A 13,445-nucleotide genomic window follows, 5' to 3' on the forward strand; every position below is an offset into this window, starting at 1 on the left:
ATATGGACCATGCAGAATGAAAGTTTGCGGATATGGGTTCCAGGCTACAACTTACCCTGGTTGTCACTTAATCCTATTAGTTAAATTCCACCTTTAGTAGCTTCTTTTATTTTATTTTTTTAATTTTTACTTATTTATTTTTTTGTCATACATTGATATGAATCAGCCATAGAGTTACACGTATTCCCCATCCCGATCCCCCCTCCCACCTCCCTCTCCACCCGATTCCTCTGGGTCTTCCCAGTGCACCAGGCCCGAGCACTTGTCTCATGCATCCCACCTGGGCTGGTGATCTGTTTCACCATAGATAGTATACATGCTGTTCTTTTGAAATATCCCACCCTCACATTCTCCCACAGAGTTCAAAAGTCTGTTCTGTATTTCTGTGTCTCTTTTTCCGTTTTGCATATAGGGTTATCGTTACCTTCTTTCTAAATTCCATATATATGTGTTAGTATGCTGTAATGTTCTTTATCTTTCTGGCTTACTTCACTCTGTATAAGGGGCTCCAGTTTCATCCATCTCATTAGGACTGGTTCAAATGAATTCTTTTTGGCGGCTGAGTAAAATTCCATGGTGTATATGTACCACAGCTTCCTTATCCATTCATCTGCTGATGGGCATCTAGGTTGCTTCCATGTCCTGGCTATTATAAACAGTGCTGCGATGAACATTGGGGTGCACGTGTGTCTTTCAGATCTGGTTTCCTCAGTGTGTATGCCCAGAAGTAGTTTAGTAGCTTCTTTATCTTCTGTTCCCTCCTGGTGACTTCAGGAAAGTCAAGTCTCAGACTTTGCTTTTCTGCTCTATTTATTTTACATTCAAATCCTTTAAGAGTTTATTCATTCTTTTTGCCTTATTATTATCATGGTTGGATGACAACCAGGAATTAATATTTGGCCTTGCCATTCACCAGGTCTTCTTCCCTCCCTGTCTTTTCAAAGAAACTATTGAATAGGCAGTTTGAAATAGAAACATAATAGAGAGAAAGAAAGTGTACTGTATTAAAGTTGATTCCAAAATTAAATAGAAAATAAATTTAAAAAGGAGAATACATACACATACATGAACACACAAACAGGTATATGAATGACAGCTATTTAGATATAGATACAGAGATAATACAGATAGATACATGGTACCTATCCATATAATTTAGCTAAGATTAGGCTTATATTGCGTGTGTGTTCAGTCATGTTAGAGTTTTTTGCAACCCCATGGACTGTAGCCTGGCAGGCTCCTTTGTCCATGAGATTGTCCAGGCAAGAATACTGGAGTGTGTTGCCACCTCCTCCTCCATGGAATCTTCTCAACCTAGGAATCGAACCCACGCCTCCGGTGTCTCTGGCATTGGCAGGCAGGTTCTTTATTTGTTGTCATTATGATGACAGCCATTCTGGCAGATGTGATGTGATGTCTCACTGTAGTTTTAATTTGCATTTCCCTGATGATTAGTGTCTGTTTTCACATGCCTGTGGTCCATCTGTATGTCTTTGGGAAAAATACCTGTTCAGATCCTCTGTCCATTTCTTAATTGAGTTGTTTGTTTTTTAAATATTGAGATATGTATCACTGATCCTGTCCGTGATGCAATTGTCTTGCTGTTCACACTGTCCTCACTGTTCACTGTGAGGTACCCTATTCGCTGGGTACCCTACTACCCAGGGTAGGTAAGATGTGAGCTTGGAGGCTGGAAGGAGATTTGAGGAGCCGTAGGATCTGCAGACATATTTATTCTCTTCTGGCTGGCAAGGCAGCCATAACATAGCCTCTCTCCTAGCTGACAGAGCAGCCGTGGCAGCAGCCACAACATAACCATAAAGTAGCCATAATGGAGCCATATCATAACCTCATATAACAGAATCATGGAGTCACTCCAATGTAGCCCCAATGCAGCAGCAGCCCGGGCTTTCCTGGTGAAGCTTACACAGGTGTACCGCAGAAAGTAGCCTGTGACCAAGCGAGTACCTCGTGATGCACATGCACAGTGCTACAAATGATCTCCGCTATTACATAAACCTCGTGACATGCATGTGCAGTACTATAAGTGATCTCAGCTGTTGCATAATCGTTATTTACAAAACGTGGAGTCAGGGAGCCTGAACATGCCATCTCGGCTAATTTGCTCTCTTCCCCCATGATAAATCCTATTTAAATAAGTGGGTGTAGATATGTTCCAATAAATATTTATTTCTGTGAATTTGAATATCATTTGATGTTTACCTGTCACCACATAGTATTCTTCTTTTGACTCTTCTTCAACCATTAAAAAAGGCCCCCCCCCAAAAAAAATCTTAGTTCCTAAGCCACATACCAAAATAGGCAGTGGACTGAATTTGATCTGGAGCCATTGATTGCTAATTCTATCTTAAAACAATGAAAAAAAAATTTCCAGGAACAATCAAATGTCTGAAACAGCTGAATATGAGAGAAATGATAATCAACTTGAGAGTAGGCATTCACTCATATTCATGTTTTTCTTTCCAAACATAGCTTTGCATGATATCTTTCACATAGAAAGTGTCCAATAAATTCTCCCCAACAACAAGTGAAGACCAATGATTGTAAATTCTGAGGTCACTGATGAGTTTTCAAGACTTCTCTTTTGGAAGAGACAGGATCTCTCAAATGCTAGTTTGAAGTATAAACAATTTAGAATGAAAGTTCAAGAAATGGAGGTTCTCGAAAGCTTGTTCAAAATATAAAGAAAATTAAATTGGTTATTGGAAGGGAAAGCAGATAAATCCAATTAATGTTTGCTTAAGTTACTAAGGCATGTGCATGTTCCAATGCAGCTGGAGGTATAACTAAAGTTATAGATTAAAAATATGCTTCCCAGGTGGTCCTAGTGGTAAAGAACCCGCCTGGTGATGCAGAAACATAAGAGACATGAGTCTGATCCCTGAATCGGGAAGATCCCATGGAGGAGGGCATGGCAACCTCCTCCAGTATTCTTGCCTGGAAAATCCCACAGACAGAGGAGCCTGCCAGGCTACAGACCATGGGATCACAAAGAGTCGGACGTGACTAAAGCAACTTAGCACATTGATTAAATGTAGGCAGATTGTTTCTGCAGGCAAAGGACAGTGGACAAACCATGATAAGAGAGAGGATGGGAGGAAAGAATAATGTCAGAATCCTGTTGAGCTGGATTAAAGGGAAACAGAGGTGCTTGTAACAAATCCATTCATCCTCACTATGAATGGCACAGGAGTGACTATGAACAAAAGGAGGAAAGATGCAAGATTGGAGATTTAAGAGCAAAGCATTTTTAATAGGTAATCGATACAATAAAGGAAAATGACTGAGTCCTATAGAAAATGAATATATATATATTCAAACTATATTTTGAATATTCAAAATATATTCAACTATTCACATTATAAGTTTGGTTTAGCAGATCAGGGAGCATCAACACTACTTTAATTGCTAAGTTAAAATTTCCATCATCACTAATGATACTTTTAATTTTAAAAGAATACTTTTAAAATTTTGGAAGAAGATAATTCATACACAGGAAATATATAATGAAATAAGTAAGTGACCCATAGGGAAATAGATAAGTATTAATTATGAGCTAGAATTGTCTTTTTATTATTGACTCATTCTCATTAGCTCTAAAATCTTATTAACCCTTTTACTCTCAATGGCAGTATACGTTTCTATAAAGATGATTGAATGATACTCTTTAATATAATTCCTGACAGTTTTCCTCATCAGTACATATTATCTTAATATTTTTTTGCATCTCTGGTACTTTTTTAGCTTTTCTTTTATCACACTGAATGGCTAATGCATGTGAAATATATTCCCCTACTATTCCTATCCTCAGAAATAAGTATTCATCTATGTAATCTGGAAAAAGAGGACTGTTGCTGTAAAAAGGGACCTAATAGACTATAATCAGAAATAATGGCATAAAGCGCAGCAAGAAAATTTAGGGTGACTGTCAGGAAAGTTTTAATGGCTTTGTAAAAATGATTGTGAGTCTGGTCAGGGACATCTTCTAGTGACAGCATACAAAGTAGGAGATAATTCCCAGCAGAGCAGTTTATTTTACTGTTGAATAGTTTTGTAGCAAAGAGGTGGAAATTGCTCCTGGTTCAGCAGTTGTTTGGCTGACAGTTTCACGTCAGGTCACTCATGCTTTCTGCTATTTTGGCAGGTTTCATTGTGAGATTTTACATAACAGCAAAGAATTTGTAAACAACTTCCCTGTATTCAGAAACTTTCATCAACCTTAGGTCCCACTTTTCCCCACCTTTTCATGCTTCTCAAGTACATATTTTATATAGTGTTTGGTTCTCATGAAATAGGTCCTTGTCAAAGATGTTCAAGATTCTTCTGAAGAAAAATGTTTTGTGTAGAAATAATGTTTCATTGAAAATTGATGAGTGAAGGTAAAATCCTGTACTGTGTTCTGGACATGTGCTGAGAACAGATTTCTGCCTTTTGGCTTGTGCTGCCTGCCTGCCGATGGGTGCCATGGACACTCACTGCTGATGATCATCTTAATATTATTGTGGTACATTCTATAGAATGGTGTTCATTCCAACCCTTTATAACTACCAGAAGCATACATTGGATATTTAGTTTTCTTTTCTGTTTGTTTGTTTATGTCCTGGAAGCCTGAAACAACTGCACTGTTCAGAAAACACTGCTGTTATATGTCCCTGGTGTTTTGGTGAACTTGGTACTTCTGGACTGAATTCTAAATATGAGCAGGCCCTCCAGGTTCTTCGGAATTAGATCTAAGGGTGGAGAACAAAACCAGCAGAGCACATACTGAGCTTCTCATTCCAAAGTGCTCTGTTTTTTACATTACTTTCCAAATTTGATGCAAGAAAGAGAAGCACCTTCTGTGGTTGTGCTGCCTGAGAAGAATTATTGTGATATTCATTTTAATTACTAAATGCAAGATATGGTTTATCTACTGTCAGTATTATCTTTTCATTGAAAGAAATGTTTAGGTGGTGTTGATAATGAACATTTTATTGATTTTGTTTCATGATTATTAAATACAAATGGTGGATGGGCTCTCTGATGAAAAAATAATTGTTTTTGTTCAAAGTAGAGAAGAAGGAGAGTTTTTTTTAATTGAGCTTTGGAGTTACTACCTAGAGTATACAAATCAATGTTAGACATGGTACTCAGAGATCAGAGATCAGGCCTAAATCATAAAAAAGTGACACATGAGAATCAGTGTTTGTCATTATATTGTCATTAGATAAATATATGTTTCTACATATATTTTGTGTAGAGCTCTCTTTCTAGTGGTTTTTCTGACTATAGATAAATTGAGAGAATTACAAACCTCAAACCCAATGTATGTGTGTTTCACTCAGTCATGTCCAACTCTTTGTGACCACATTGTCTATAGCCTGCCAGGCTCCTCTCTCCATGGAATCCTCTAGGCAAGAATACTAGAGTGGATAGCCATTCACTCCTCCAGGGGAATCTTTCTGACCCAGCAATTGAACCTGGGTGTGCCGCATTGCAGGAAGATTCTTTACCACCTGAGCTGCCAGAAAAGCAAACCCAGGATACCAGTGAATAAAAGAAAAACCTGGAGCAAAAATAAAGACCTAAATGACATTCTTCTACTTTCAATATCTGCAGATGCAAATCAGAAGGACATAAGCATACCTTCAGCATTTATTTAATGTTGAAGGATGAAATAGAGGATCTAGCACAAACAATATTCAGCCAGAAGGCAGTTCTAGGGTAACGGAGCAAAAAGAAAAAAAAAAAAAAAGTTCAGACAGATGAAAGGATTTTGTAAAATTTGACCTTGATACCAAATCAAAGATAAAATAAATATTATGAAAAAAAGCCTTATCATTTTTTCCAACTTCTTGATTCTCCACAAATTAGGACTCCTCTTTTTCAGTGGGTTTGGTAGCTTTTGAATGGACTATGAATGGACCATGTGTTTGGAGAGGCTCTAGGTGTACTTGGTGTGGTTTCTGATGTCTAGTACAGAAGTTTGAGACTGGGGGATGTGGGAGGAAACATTGGGCTTGTTATGTATTTAAGCAGTTACTGAGTTATGAACAGGTAAGAGATGGATGAAAGGACTAATGAATATAGTAATATTCATATATTACTATAAATGAGCAATTAAAATGAGAAAATATATTCTAAAGGATTATTCACTCTAGTTTCTATACACATTTAATGAATTTAACTATGTACTATATACTGTTTTGTTTAACTCTATATATTTGATATAAATATAAACATATAGCATATAAATATATATTACCATATATATTTATATATATATATATATATAAATATATATAACTTTCTATGACAAAAGTAGTAAAGTGTCCAACATGAATGTTGCTCATCATATGTCCATGTCCATGTTATAATTTAAGATATTCATTTAATTTTATATTTTCTAAATTTTAGGATGAAGTCTGTCCCATAGCTGAAGGTGATGAAATCCAGAGGTGTGTGTGGGCCTCAGCTGTCAATGTCAAGGACAAGTTCATCTATGTTGCACAGCCAACTTTGGATAGAGTCCTTGTTGTTGACGTGCAGTCTCAAAAAGTTGTTCAGGTATGAATGACTCCTCTTTTTGAAAGTGAAAGTAGTTTTAAAGAAAATTTAATTTAATGTAATAGTCATTATGAGGTAACCTGTCAGTTAATTGTCATTGATAACTTGTTTCATTACTTGGATAACTAGAAAATACATGAGTTTTCTGCAAACTTTCCTCTCACTCTACTACTTGAGCCTAAACAATTAAAGAAGTAATTGAAAGAGCTTTTGTTTTCAACAATTAGATTCCAAGAATACTTTATAATCCCAACATGACCACTTATGCAGAAAACATCTTCAGAGTTGCTTTTTATATAGAGAGCAAAGAGAGTCCTGGTCCATGGTCAATTAAGGTATCCTAGTTACCATCACAGAAACAGTATTATAGCTTTCTCATTTGAATTCATAACAAAGGCTGAGACAATAATAGATTTACTGGATAATAGTAATTTAGTAGGTTTTACCACAGTAGTAAAACAAATAATATGTGCATAGGTCTATGACAGAGAAAAAATCTCCAATCTTGCCATGTAATTTTTTCCATGTTGTCAGGATTATGGTTATGGAGATTATTCTGGTTTGAGTCATCAACAACTATTTTATGTCGTGCTCTTTCCAAGACTATCCAACTTGGACCATCTACTAGAATTCAGTCATACAACAAGCAAGGGGAAGGATAGGATTTGCCTCCTGGCAGCCTGGCTCCAGCCTCCAAGCCTTTTACTGTTAGGATCTATGGCTTCTCAGCTCAGAGGAAACAAACTTAAAATAGCATCCTGAGATACATATCAATATAATATGTTAAATCAGAATAATAACTACACATTTTGTGTGTGTGCTCAGTTGTGTTTGACTCTTTGCCACCCCATGGACTGTAGCCAGCCAGGCTCCTCTGACCAAGGGATTTCCCAGGCAAGAATATTTAAGTAGGCTGCCATTTCCTACTTCAGAGAATCCTTCCAACCCAGGGATTGAACCCAGGGATCGAACCCAAGTCTCTTGAGTCTCTTGCAGTGGCAGGCAGATTATTTACCACTGCAGCACCTTGGAAGTGTACATATCCCATAACATTATATTAAGGATTATATCAATTAATGCATAAAAACATTTAAGCATTTATAACAGGGCCTGGTGTATGCACTATATACTGATTTACTATCAAAATTCTGACAGACACTGAAATCTAACCATTTCTTTCTTTTATATTTTTTTCTTGCATCAATATTGGTTTGAAATAGCTGTTAGTACCTCTAATATTGATTCCTGACTAGAACAAAAGATATTCTAAGAAGTTCAAATCACAGCTTCTCACTGTAATAGCTTTTAGCAGCTTCATATGAATTCATCCAATCATCTATCCATTTTTGTATGCATTTGTTAATTGTCTTTTGTAAGATGTGCTTGGTATCACAGATAAACAAATAAAAAGTGTCTCTGTTTGAAAGCTCTGGTGTCTACAGAGTTATAAATTTGTGGTTCAGTTTCAAATATGACAATGAACAGTAGGGTCATGAAAGGATGACTGAAAAGGATGCTAGAAAATTCTAATGCCTCCAGGGTTACATACTTGTGTACACCCTATCTAATGGGTGTCTATTTAATGGTCCAGTGTCTACTGGGAGAACATATTTTTCTGTATATTTCACATCCTATGTGTCTGTCTTTGATACTGCTTGATTTTTTACCAGGTTTATTTTACTTTGATTTCAGTGGCAACACAGGCTAGCGAATTACATCCATTAGTCAAAGATTATCAAGAGTCTTTAGCTGGCAGGTTAAAATTAGATGTTCTTTCAGGAATAATCAGGCTGGTCTTTAAATTCAGTGTTCAAACCAGAAACCTACACCAACTGAATATGTATTACCTACTAGATATTTGAAAGTGAGAAAAGTTAACATCATTTATTATTCATATAACTTCTATCTTCAGACAATGATGTAAATTTTAAAATTAATAGAAAATATCAATAATGAAAATTCAGGCATTGGTAAAAAAAATCACATAAATGATATCATTTTCAAAGTGACTATAATGACTATAAAATACCAGGAGAATGAAAAAGACATATGAGGATAAAATATTAAAATATAATATAATTATGATTGTGGGTATTTTTCAGACAAGAATCTAAAACTTACACTTTTATAAGTTAGAAAATTCAGACTCAGTCTAAATGGATTCTCCTGTGATCTTGGTATTAAAATAATAATAATTATGCTTTATTACTCTTTCTAGTCATTACCTATCTAAAGCTAATCATTATGTAGATTTCTGTTACCACAAATCAGTATTGCCTGATTTTCATTATTACAGAGATAGAAATATATACAATATTCATTGTCTGTGTCTGGATACATTGGCTGCACAAGATAATTGTGAGGTCATTTCATTTACCTGGAGCAAGTGTTATTCTTTCATTTTGCTGCAGAGAAATCAATTACAGTTGATTCTCATTGTTTGCTGATTCTGTATTTAAAACTCACCTGCTCTCTTGAATTTATTTAGAACCACAAAACCAGTACTTATGCTATTTTGCACTCATTCAGGGACTTGTGCAAAGTGGTGAGAAATGTGTGACCAGATGAACATACATGTTTCCAGCTCAGGTTGGACAAGGAAACACTTGGTACATATATATAATGGAATATTTCTCAGCCATAAAAAAGTAAAACATTAGGTCATTTGTGCAGACATAAATGGACTTAGAGACTGCCATACAGAGTGAAGTAAGTCAGAAAGAGAAAAAAAAGTCATATATTAATACATATGTGTGGGAAGTAGAAAAGTCATATAGATGATCTTATTTGCAAATCAGAAATAAAGGCACAGACATAAAGGAAAAACATATGGACACCAAGGGGGAAGAGAGGGGTGAGATGAATTGGGAAATTGGGATTGATATATAGACACAATTGATACTATGTATAAAATAGGTAACGAATGAGAACCTACTGTATAGTACAGGCAACTCTACTCAGGGCTCTGTGGTGACATAAATGGAGGGGAATAGAAAGAGGAGATATATATATTTTATAGTTGATACACTTTGTTATATAGTAGAAACTAGCTCAACATTGTAAAGCAGCTATGTGGTGCTTTAGTCGCTAGTCGAGTCCTACTCTTGCAACCCCATGGATTGTAGCCTCCCAGGTTCTGTCCATGGGATTTTCCAGGCAAGAACACTGGAGTATTTCCTTCTCCAGGGGAAAAGTAAAGCAGCTATACTCTAATAAAAATTAATTTTACTTATATATATATATATATATATGTATCAGATTTTATTTATACACTAACAGTAGAAAGGATAAATTCTACAAGGAGATAACAGAAAGAAAGGGGAAAATCTGATAATATACCAAATAGAAAAGGATAAAGTTGATAATATACCATATATTATTATATTACTATATATCATAATATACGTATACCTTGTATTATTCTTTATTGTACAATTTATTTAAAAATACTCTAAACTCTCAGATTTAGAAAGGGCAATGAAACTTAAATAGAGAAAAATCAATACCTAAATATATTGACATGATACAATTAAACATAAAATTAGAGAAAGGAAGAAAAAGTGAAGTAGCTTAGTCGTGTCTGACTCTTTGCAGCCCCATGGACTATAACATACCAGGCTCCTCTGTCCATGGAATTTTCCAGGCAAGAGTACTGGAGTGGGTTTCCATTTCCTTCTCCAGGGTATATTCCCGACCTAGGGATTGAACCAAAGTCTCCCACATTGCAGGCAGATGCCTTACCATCTGAGCCACCAGGAAAGCCATGATACAATTAAATATAAAATCAAAGAAAGATCTAAACATGGTAGATGAATTACTATGAGAATAGTAGCAATTTTCTCAATAGCTATAATGAGCACCAAAAGAAAGTAAAAAATATTATTAAAGGACTAAGTGAAAATAAAATATACACTGATATTATATGGTCAGTAGAAAAATTTTGTCAACAAAAGAAATTATATAAAATTGAAACTATTCACTGTAGGAATAAGGAAAATAAACCAAGCTATTAAATATGATATATAGTGAGCAAGTAAATTGGTAAACATAGGATCTATTAAAGTATTAACTGTCAGTAATAATGATATTCACTGAATTTAAGATCAACGTTTTTAAGAGCCAAAACACAGGACTAAAATAACAACAACAAAAAAAAAGGTGTTTAAATAGTGCACAATAACATGGAAGTGGGGGAAGGGTTGATATTATTTATATTAAGATTTCTTGTGTTATATAAGACTGGAAATAATTACTGATTATTATGCATATGTTAAATATGTTTTTAACATTTCAAGAAAGTATGTCTTAAATATTGTGTCTATGAAAAAATTAAAATAAAGGCACAACCTATTCATAAATACAATAGGAAAAGAAGAAATAAGGAAGAGAAAATATAAAACTGAAAAATTAAGACAAAATTGTAAACAAAATTATAGAAACAAAAGGGGGGGCATGATTCCAAAAAATAAAACAAAAGACATATAGAAATTGCTTTATATAAAATAGATAATTAACAAGCACCTGGTATTAACAAGAACTTCTCTGGTAAGCACAGAGAAGTCTGCTTAATACTCTATAATGACCTATATGGGAATAGAAATTAAAAACAACTGGAGATATAAATATATATATACATACACACACACACACACACACACACATATATATATAACTGATTTATGGTGTTGTATCACAGAAACTAACACAACATTGTAAATCAACTATACTCCAACAAAAATTAATTAAATACAAAAACAAAAAAATATAGAATAAAATCAAATATGTTTATAATTACAGTAACAGAGGATGGAATAAAGTAACTAGCTTATAATAAAAACTAATGAACTGAATAATGAATATCTAATCATATGTGTGTTATAATAGATACACTTCTAAAATGAAAAAAAAAAAGAGTCCTAGGTGATGTAGGCAATAAACTAACAGCAAAACATAAAAGCTGATGTAACAATATTAACATCGGATTTCAAAAAGGGACTATAACACAAAAAATGTCTAGTTAAAACAAGTTGCTTAATGAGTTAAAAAGTTGACTAAAAAATTAAAAATAGGAAAACATATATGATTGCTTACAATTTTGTAAAGTGATTATTACCATATTACTAGAAAAATTGACATATGATCAAAGTAAGAAATATTTGATGAGTGAAGGAAGCCAGAAAGATAAACACCAATACAGTATACTAACACATATATATGGAATTCAGAAAGATGGTAACGATAACCCTATATGCAAGACAGAAAAAGAGACACAGATGTATAGAACAGACTGTTGGACTCTATGGGAGAAGGCGAGGGTGGGATGATCTGAGAGGACAGTATCAAAACATGTATATTATCAAGTGTGAAAGAGATCACCAGTCCAGGTTGGATGCATGAGACAAGTGCTCAGGGCTGGTGCACCGGGATGACCCAGAGGAATGGGAGGGGGAGGGAGGCGGGAGGGGGGATCAGGATGGGGAACACATGCAAATCCATGGCTGATTCATGTCAATGTATGGCAAAAACCACTACAATATTGTAAAGTAATTAGCCTCCAACTAATAAAAATAAATGGAAAAATAAAACACACAAACAAAAGTAGTATTCTATGCAAATTGAACATAATGACTCTTCTTGAACTAATGGATATATTATTAACTTTTGCATACAATAGTGATTAAATATGCCTTATTACTAAATATTTCACTTTCTATGCATTTTCACTCTTTTTATATCGCCATTCAGGCTGCTATAATTTAAATAAATAAAAAACAAGCAAAAATACAGCAAACTGCATTGCTTATAAACAACAGAAATTTATTTCTCAAGTTTCTGAGTGTGGAAAGTCCAAGATCAAGGTGCAAGCATGATAGCAATCTGGTGAGGACCCTGTTCCTGATTCAAAGCTGGTTCAAAGCCCTGGAATGCTGCAGTCCATGGGGTCGTAAACAGTTGAACATGACTTAGTGGCTTAGTGGCTGAACAACAGGCAACATTCTTTTACAAAAGGTGCAGAGCCAGCATGACTAACCACAGTGAAAGGAACAGATGTAATATGGAGTCTGATCTGTTCCTCACTATTACACATTCCTTCCTGGGAAGAGGAAGTGTGAAACAGTGGCTACAATGATTTGGGATATTCTGCAAAGATCTAGTCTATAGAAAGGTAGAGGCTACCTTAATTTAGAGGATGAAGATTTCCATACTGAGTATGTGCAATCTATCCTTATTTCTAATAAGACACTACTTTTTGAGGCAAATTGTTGACTAAAATATCAACCTAAAATTTTAGATATATATCCCATAAAATTATCTCTTAAATAAATTCAAATTTTCTATCTCTGAGATTGTTTAAATTCTCCTGTTTTCAACCATCTACAATTTCAGTCTGTGAACCTCTTTAGAAGGTGAATTCCATAAGTCTTCTGACTGCTTGGTGAAATAAGACATGCTTATATTTGCTTAACATGACCTTAGAGTATGTGAATTTTAGTCCTCAAAAGAACATGTTTAAAGATGAATTAGGAATATCCTAATGCCTCTACTTTTATACTGGAAAATATATCATCTCTTAGAATTCTGAACTCTCTCAAGGTTTTTCCCAATTTAATAAACAATATGTAAATAACAGATTTAATAGACATAGACCTTGAAATGTCTGTTTTATAGATTAATAATCTAAGTAATTCAAGTTTTAAAACCAGTAAAAGAAAAAGTATTTCTAGTTACTTCAAAAACTGAAAGTGAATAGCTTCATTTGTGATTTAAATCTTTGTTTATATCCAAGGACAGAGTGCGCTCAAAGTCAACTACAAGTTGTGAAGTTAATCTTGTAAAAAGGAAAGCACCTTTGTCAATTTGACCCCTTTTGTCTCCTA

The 13,445-nt window shown here is 34.6% G+C and overlaps 1 protein-coding gene across 4 annotated transcripts in view; it reads left to right on the forward strand.

Annotated features, from left to right (window-relative positions):
• FSTL5 (follistatin like 5) overlaps positions 1 to 13,445 on the forward strand; it is an 851,448-nt gene that overhangs the window by 756,685 nt on the left and 81,318 nt on the right. For all 4 annotated transcript variants that reach the window (XM_043487302.1, XM_043487320.1, XM_043487311.1 and 1 more), the window contains one exon: positions 6,418 to 6,567. In XM_043487302.1, the coding sequence (XP_043343237.1) occupies positions 6,418 to 6,567 (150 nt within the window). The remainder of the gene's footprint in view (positions 1 to 6,417; positions 6,568 to 13,445) is intronic.

This window comes from Cervus canadensis, chromosome 1, assembly GCF_019320065.1.
Source record: "Cervus canadensis isolate Bull #8, Minnesota chromosome 1, ASM1932006v1, whole genome shotgun sequence".
Lineage (NCBI taxonomy): Eukaryota > Metazoa > Chordata > Mammalia > Artiodactyla > Cervidae > Cervus > Cervus canadensis.